At 45.1% G+C, this 8638-nt stretch overlaps 1 protein-coding gene across 1 annotated transcript in view; it reads right to left on the reverse strand.

The window, feature by feature from the left end:
* The window catches only part of dnajb12b (DnaJ heat shock protein family (Hsp40) member B12b), a 20242-nt gene extending 11832 nt beyond the window's left edge, over positions 1-8410 (reverse strand). Inside the window, 8 exon segments of the mRNA XM_065022983.1 lie at positions 3458-3478; positions 3480-3572; positions 4582-4587; positions 5904-5976; positions 6116-6289; positions 6760-6905; positions 7533-7704; positions 8198-8410. Of these exon segments, the coding sequence (XP_064879055.1) occupies positions 3458-3478; positions 3480-3572; positions 4582-4587; positions 5904-5976; positions 6116-6289; positions 6760-6905; positions 7533-7704; positions 8198-8330 (818 nt within the window). The 5' untranslated portion in view covers positions 8331-8410.
* Between the last annotated feature and the right edge of the window lie 228 nt (positions 8411-8638).

Raw genomic sequence — 8638 nt, forward strand, 5'->3', positions numbered from 1 at the left:
TGGCCCAACACTCTAACCACTAGGCTAGCTGCTGGTTACTGGCCCAACGCTCTAACCATTAGACTACCTGCTGGTTACTGGCCCAACGCTCTAACCACTAGGCTAACTGCTGGTTACTGGCCCAACGCTCTAACCACTAGGCTACCTGCTGGTTACTGGCCCAACGCTCTAACCATTAGACTACCTGCTGGTTACTGGCCCAATGCTCTAACCACTAGGCTACCTGCTGGTTACTGGCCCAACGCTCTAACCACTAGGCTACCTGCTGGTTACTGGCCCAACACTCTAACCACTAGGCTACCTGCTGGTTACTGGCCCAACGCTCTAACCATTAGACTACCTGCTGGTTACTGGCCCAATGCTCTAACCATTAGACTACCTGCCATCCCAGTGAAGCAGCTTCACATGATCCAACCCACCAACACCAATCCCTTCAACTACTCTCTGACACGATCACTATAGTCTCCCACACGACAGTAACAGTGGTGATAACAGACAGACAGAGGAGTAGGGTATTGGTGGTGATAGCCTGGTGGTTAGGTGCGTAGGGCCAGTAACCGAAAGGTAGCTGGATCGAATCCCGGAGTTGACATGGTAAAAATCTGTCATTCTGCCCCTGAGCAAGACCGTTAACCCACTGTTCCCCTGAGCAAGCCAGTTAACCCACTGTTCCCCGGGCGCCGATGACGTGGATGTTGATTAAGGTAGCTCCACGCACCTCTCTGATTCAGAGGGGTTGGGTTAAATAAGGACGACACACTTCAGTTGAATACATTCAGTTGTACAACTGACTAGATATCACACGTTTTCTTAGTGCACAAGTTGACTGCAGGTATTAATTTAAAAAGTAGCTACAAATATTCACATTTATTGAGAAATGACAAATAAATAGTTTTGACGGTATTGAAAAACCATACCGTGGCTTTTTCCAAATACCCTGGTATACTGCCCAAGCCTGCCATTCATCACCGGGTCTTAACCACGGGCCAGCCATCACCGGGTCTTAACCACGGGCCAGCCATCACCGGGTCTTAACCACGGGCCAGCCATCACCGGGTCTTAACCACGGGCCAGCCATCACCGGGTCTTAACCACGGGCCAGCCATCACCGGGTCTTAACCACGGGCCAGCCATCACCGGGTCTTAACCACGGGCCAGCCATCACCGGGTCTTAACCGCGGGCCAGCCATCACCGGGCCTTAACCGCGGGCCAGCCATCACCGGGCCTTAACCGCGGGCCAGCCATCACCGGGCCTTAACCACGGGCCTTAACCACGGGCCAGCCATCACTGGGCCTTAACCATGGGCCAGCCATCACCGGGCCTTAACCACGGGCCAGCCATCACCGGGCCTTAACCACGGGCCAGCCATCACTGGGCCTTAACCATGGGCCAGCCATCACCGGGCCCTAACCACGGGCCAAAGAGCCCCTGTTGACGACTACTTTCCCCTAAAGTCAATCTATGACCTGTGACCTCCCTAAAGACTACCAGGCGGTGTCCCAAATGGCGCCCTAGTCCCTATTTAGTGTCCTACTATTGAACAGAGCCCATAGGGATAATGCACTATATAGGGAATAGGGTGCCATCTCACCACCCCAGTCAAACTAATACAGCTAACAAACACACAAAAAAAACTGCTGAAAACCACATTTCCAAACTATTTCCACATTGTGAAATCCATTGTCATAGCAACTGGAGGATAATCCGTCCCATCAAAGACAGTTCAGCATTTTGTAATACAAGGAAAGAAGACTCATCAAATGATTGTATTATTCTGGGGGAAGTTGTGTAATAATTCAGCATAGTCACATGTATGACTATAGGAGTTTAAGACCGCACAGCTAGGGTTGCAAAACTCTGGTAAATTTTCCAAAATTCCAGATTGCCATTAATCCTGGTTGGAACATTCCCAAAAACCTCTCTCATCGTCACTCAATGCCTAGGTTTACCTCCACTGTACTCATCTAATCCTGCCATACTCTTTTGTCTGTACATTATGCCTTGAATCTATTCTTCCATGCCCAGAATCCTGCTCCCTTTACTCTCTGTTCCGAACGTGCTAGACGGCCAGTTCTTATAGCTTTTAGCCGTACCTTTATCCTACTCTGTTCCTCTGGGGATGTAGAGGTTAACCCAGGACCCGCAGCCCCCAGCACCACTCCCATTCCCCAGTCGCTCTCATTTGTTGACTTCTGTAACCGTAAAAGCCTTGGTTTCATGCATGTTAACATCAGAAGCCTCCTCCCTAAGTTTGTTTTATTCACTGCTTTAGCACACTCTGCCAACCTGGATGCCCTAGCCGTGTCTCAATCCTGGCTTAGGAAGACCACCAAAACCCCTGAAATTTCCATCCCTAACTATAACACTTTCCGACAAGATAGAACTGCCAAAGGGGGCGGTGTTGCAATCTACTGCAGAGGTAGCCTGCAGAGATCTGTCTTACTATCCAGGTCTGTGCCCAAACGAATCGAGCTTCTAAAAATCCACCTTTCCAGAAACAAGTCTCTCACCGTTGCCGCTTGTTATAGACCCCCCTCTGCCCCCAGCTGTGCCTTGAACACCATATGTGAATTGATTGCCCCCGTCTATCTTCTGAGTTTGTACTGTTAGGTGACCTAAACTGGGATATGCTTAACACCCCGGCCATCCTATAATCTAAACTAGATGCCCTCAATTTCACACAAATTATCAAGGAACCTACCAGGTACAACCCTAAATCCGTAATCATGGGCACCCTCTTAGATATCATCCTGACCAGCAGGTAACCTATGATGAAAATTACAGGCCTCTCTCATCTTTTTTAAGTGGGAGAACTTGCACAATTGGTGGCCGACTAAATACTTTTTTGCCCCACTGTATATCTCACTGGTCACCCCCAAAGCCAACACTTCCTTTGGCCGCCTTTCCTTCCAGTTCTCTGCTGCCAATGACTGGAACGAATTGCAAAAATGACTGAAGCTGGAGACTTACCTCCCTCACTAACTTTAAGCATCAGCTGTCAGAGCAGCTTACCGATCACTGAACCTGTACACAGCCCATCTGTAAATAGCCCACCCAACTACATCATCCCCATATTGTTATTTATCTTCTTGCTCTTTTGCACCCCAGTATCTCTACTTGAACCCGTCGATCACTCCAGTGTTAATGCAGTATCTCTACTTGAACGTCATCTGCAAATCGATCACTCCAGTGTTAATGCTAAATTGTAATTATTTTGCCTCTATGGCCTACTTATTGCCTTACCTCTCTAATCTTCTACATTTGCACACACTGTATATAGATTTTTCTATTGTGTTATTGACTGTATGTTTGTTTATCCCATGTGTAACTCTGTTGTTTTTGTCGCACTGCTTTTGCTTTATCTTGGGCAGGTCGCAGTTGTAAATGAGAACTTGTTATCAACTGACCTACCTGGTTATATCCAGGTGTGTTAGGGGGACAGGGGTTAGACTCACGGCCTGAAGCTGAGGCTGTAGGGGGCTATACAGGTTAGAGACCATCATCTGACTGAGAGCTGACACAACCACTAGGATGACTATGGGCAGCAGCTGGACAAAGAGCAACAACAGCCTCCCAACAACCTGAAAAACTTACAACACAGGTTAGTTAGACAACAACAACAACCTGACATGGTAAACTATACAGGTTAGTTAGAACAACCTGACATGGTAAACTATACAGGTTAGTTAGACAACAACAACAACCTGACATGGTAAACTATACAGGTTAGTTAGAAACTATACAGGTTAGTTAGACAACAACAACCTGACATGGTAAACTATACAGGTTAGTTAGACAACAACAACAACAACCTGACATGGTAAACTATACAGGTTAGTTAGACAACAACAACAACCTGACATGGTAAACTATACAGGTTAGTTAGACAACAACAACAACCTGACATGGTAAACTATACAGGTTACAACAACCTGACATGGTAAACTATACAGGTTAGTTAGTTGAGAAACTAACAACAACAACAACCTGACATGGTAAACTATACAGGTTAGTTAGACAACAACAACAACAACCTGACATGGTAAACTATACAGGTTAAACTATTAGACAACAACAACAACCTGACATGGTAAACTATACAGGTTAGTTAGACAACAACAACAACAACCTGACATGGTAAACTACAGGTTAGTTAGACAACAACAACAACCTGACATGGTAAACTATACAGTTTAGTTAGACAACAACAACAACCTGACATGGTAAACTAACAACCTGACATGGTAAACTATACAGGTTAGTTAGACAACAACAACAACCTGACATGGTAAACTATACAGGTTAGTTAGACAACAACAACAACCTGACATGGTAAACTATACAGGTTAGTTAGACAACAACAACCTGACATGGTAAACTATACAGGTTAGTTAGACAACAACAACAACAACCTGACATGGTAAACTATACAGGTTAGTTAGAGTTAACTGGTAACACTGCAAAACCAACTACTGACCTTAAGCCTAGCAATCCACTTTGCACAGGCTAATTTCACACACACTATATGTACAAAAGTATATGGACACACTTTCAAATTAGTGAATTCAGCCAGCCACACCCGTTGCTGACAGGTATACAAAACTGAGCACGCCGCCATGCAATCTCCATAGGAAAACATTTGTAGTAGAACGGCCTTACTGAAGAGCTCAGTGACTTTCAACATGGCACTGTCATAAGATGCCACCTCTCCAACAAGTCAGTTCATCAAATGTCTGCCCTGCTAGAGCTGGCCCGGGCAACTAAGTGTTGTTATGGTGAAGTGGAAACGTCTAGGAGCAACAACGGCTCAGCCGTGAAGTGGTAGGCCACACAAGCTCCCAGAACAGGACCGCCGAGCGATGTAGCCCATAGATTATAAAAATGGTCTGTCCTCGGGTTGCAACACTCACTACAGAGTTCAAAACTGCCTCTGGAAGCAACGTCAGCACAATAACTGTTAGTCAGGAGCTTCATGAAATGGACTTCCATGGCCGAGCAGCTACATACAAACCTAAGATCACCATGCGCAATGCCAAGTGTCGGCTGGAGTGGTGTAAAGCTCACCGCCATTGGGCTCTGGAGCAGTGGAAACACGTTCTCACACTTCACCTTCTGGCAGTCCGTCAGACGAATCTGGTGTTGGCAGATGCCAGGAGAACGCTACCTGCCCCAATGCATAGTGCAAACTGTAAAGTTTGGTGGAGGAGGAATAATGGTTTGGGGCTGTTTTTCATGGTTCGGGCCCCTTAGTTCCAGTGAAGGGAAATCTTAACGCTACAGCATACAATGACATTTAAGACGATTCTGTGCTTCCAACTTTGTGGCAACAGTTTGGGGAAGGCCCCTTTTCTGTTTCAGCATGACAATGACCGTGTGCACAAAGCGAGGTCCATACAGAAATTGTTTGTCGAGATCGGTGTGGAAGTGGAACTTGACTGGCCTGCACTGAGCCCTGACCTCAACTCCATCAAAAACCATTGGGATGAATTGGAATGCCGACTGCGAGCCAGACCTAATCACACAACATCAGTGTCAGACCTCACTAATGCTGTTGTGGCTGAATGGAAGCATGCCCCCACAACAATGTTCCAACGTCTAGTGGAAAGCCTTCCCAGAAGAGTGGAGGCTGTTATAGCAGCAAGGGGTGGGGGACCAACTCCATATTAATGCCCATGATTTTGGAATGAGATGTTGGACAAGCAAGTGTCCACATACTTTTGGTCACATAGTGTAACAATACAGTTCTACCCAAGTAGATCATTCTCAGTTTGCAGTGCAAAAACAACAAGGACTCCCCCTGCTGTACAGCAGCAGTACATTAGAAAGCCATTAGAAAATGGCTAAATGTATCTACTTAAATTACCTGAACTGGAAAATGTGCAATCACGAAAAAAAAAACACTGGCATACCTCTCTCTGTTGTCCCCGTTGTCCCGCTGGCCTCTGATGCCCATTTCTGTATACATGAACGTTGCCTTGAGAAGCAAAACAGACGACCAATAGATAAAGCATTAGCAGTGGAGGTGGCAGTAAAATATGTAGATGTAATGGTTTCTAGTGACTGTGTGTGTGTGTGTGTGTGTGTGTGTGTGTGTGTGTGTGTGTGTCACTCACTTGCTGGAAAACCCCCTCCGAAGAACATATTGAAGAGGTCCTCGGGTGAAATATCGGCCTGGAAGTCGCCGTTGGTCTGGCCCTGTCTTGACGGATGTCTCTTCTCCTCACCACACTGGTCATACTGTTTCCTCTTGTCAGCATTACTCAAGCAGGCGTAGGCATTTCCAATAGCTGGGGGAAAACAAACACCTTTTTAGGTACCTTCAAATTACATTAAATGATATACAATTCATTGGACCGGTTTCCTGGATACAGATTAGACTAGAAAGCATTCTCAGTTTAACACCTTTTAGTCCACTAGGTTTAATCTGTGTCCACCAAACCGGTTTCCTGGATACAGATTAGACTAGAAAGCATTCTCAGTTTAACAGTTTAACACCTTTAGTCATTTTTTAATCTGTGTCCGTCAAACCGGTTTCCTGGATACAGATTAGAAAGCATTCTCAGTTTAACACCTTTTAGTCCACTAGGTTTAATCTGTGTCCGTCAAACCGGTTTCCTGGATACAGATTAGACTAGAAAGCATTCTCAGTTTAACACCTTTTAGTCCACTAGGTTTAATCTGTGTCCGTCAAACCGGATCCTTTGAATGGTTATCACATTAAAATAATTAAGAAAATAAGTATGGTTTGGGGGCGTACCTTTAAACGCCTCAGTGGCACCCGGTGCGTGGTTTTTGTCGGGATGGAATTTCAACGCTAATTTTCGATATGACTTCTTGAGATCATCTTCGGACGCATCTTTCTTCACTCCGAGAATCTCATAGAAGTCTTTACACTGTTTTATTCTGGAAACAAAGAAGAAGAAAACTATAAAGACAAAACACTAAATTGTTTCAAGATATTTTCATGTTCTGATAAGGAAGATTCATTGTGGAAAGTGGGAGTTAAACAGATGTTTGATGTTAATGTTTTAGAAGCCTTGACGCAGTTTCAATATAACATGCCATTTAGCAGATGCTTTTATCAACAAATATATATATATATATATATATATGGTCCCGGCTCAGCAGGAACGTTTGTGCGGCAGGTAGCCTAACGGGTAAGAGCGTTGGGTGAAAAATCTGTTTGAATCCAAGCCAGCGACCTTTGGCATTTAACCCCCAACAACTGTTCTCCGGGCAGGGATGACATGGATTTCGATTAAGGAAACCCCTCGCATCTCTCTCATTCAGAGGGGTTGGGTTAAAGCATCCCCTCGCACCTCTCTGATTCAGAGGGGTTGGGTTAAAGCAACCCCTCGCACCTCTCTGATTCAGAGGGGTTGGGTTAAATGAGGGGAGACACATTTTTGGTTGAATGTAGTCAGTTGTGCAACTGACTAAGTATCCTTTTCCTTCACTTCACTTCACTTTCCTTGCAATTACATTTTATATGATAATAATTGCAATGATACTAAATTCCATGCATCCTACTTCTTGACAGCATCCAGTTGATCTGAGGTGTAGGATTTGGCTGTCTGCGAGGCCTTCTCTCCTTGGTCCTCCTCCCCAGGTCTTCGCTGCCTTGGCCCAGTGCCATCACTGGTTCCTGACTGGTTGTCATGACCAGGGGTGAAACCATTTTTTGCAATCAAGTCCAGCAGTGCTGGAAATACAGATAGAGAGTAACATTTAGAGGAACATTAGAGTATCGTAGTTTCCCCCAGAAACGTCTCCACTGAGCAGGCCCATTGGGGCAAATCTCTGATGACATCTCCCTCTTGTACAGTCAGAAGCACACGGAGTGAGTTATTCGAAGTAACAGCGTTAAAGACCGCTAGCTATGCAGCTACACCGTTTGTATTTAACTAGCAACATGAGATTGGGTGCAACTGAATGTACTGACTACATAACTAGCGTTAGGTAGCTCGCTAATATAACCAGCATAATTAAACGGACTGTGTATACTATAACAGTGACAATGCAAAATCCAGACAGATTAGATGTTTTATATGAAAACTCGGCGATAATTAGCTAGCTATAGCAGTGAGATGGGTAACGTATTTTCGTAACTATAGAGGGCCCTCAATTTCCCAAGAAAAAATATAGCCTGGATGCTAGCTGGCATTCATGTCGCTTCTCAAGCGGCCGTCTCTTACCTCTCGCCTTATCCGTCGGAAAAAGTTTCTGTGCCTTTTCTAGAAATCTAACAGCCTTCTCTGCTTGATTATTTGTTAATGCAGAAGTTGCAATGTCAATGCAACGCTCTGCTTCGTCCCTGTTTACTTCCATTGCGGGACGCAGCTTGAGGTAAATAAAAAAATAACGCTATATTAGCCGTTGTAGGGCGCTTTCTAATGACGCCACGCAGTAAGTAGGGACGAGGTGGTGGGGTTACGCTGGTATTGCCTACTAGATGGAGCCAAACTTTCCATAACAAAGCCATCACCTACAGAGAGATGACCCTGGAGAAGCAGGCTGATCCTGGGGCTCTGTTGACAAACACAAACAGAGCCCCAGAACAGCAACACAATTAGACCCAACCAAATCATAAGATAACAAAAATATAATTACTTGACACATTGGAAAGAATTAAGAAT

This window comes from Oncorhynchus nerka, linkage group LG10 (assembly GCF_034236695.1).
Source record: "Oncorhynchus nerka isolate Pitt River linkage group LG10, Oner_Uvic_2.0, whole genome shotgun sequence".
Taxonomy (NCBI): Eukaryota; Metazoa; Chordata; class Actinopteri; order Salmoniformes; family Salmonidae; genus Oncorhynchus; species Oncorhynchus nerka.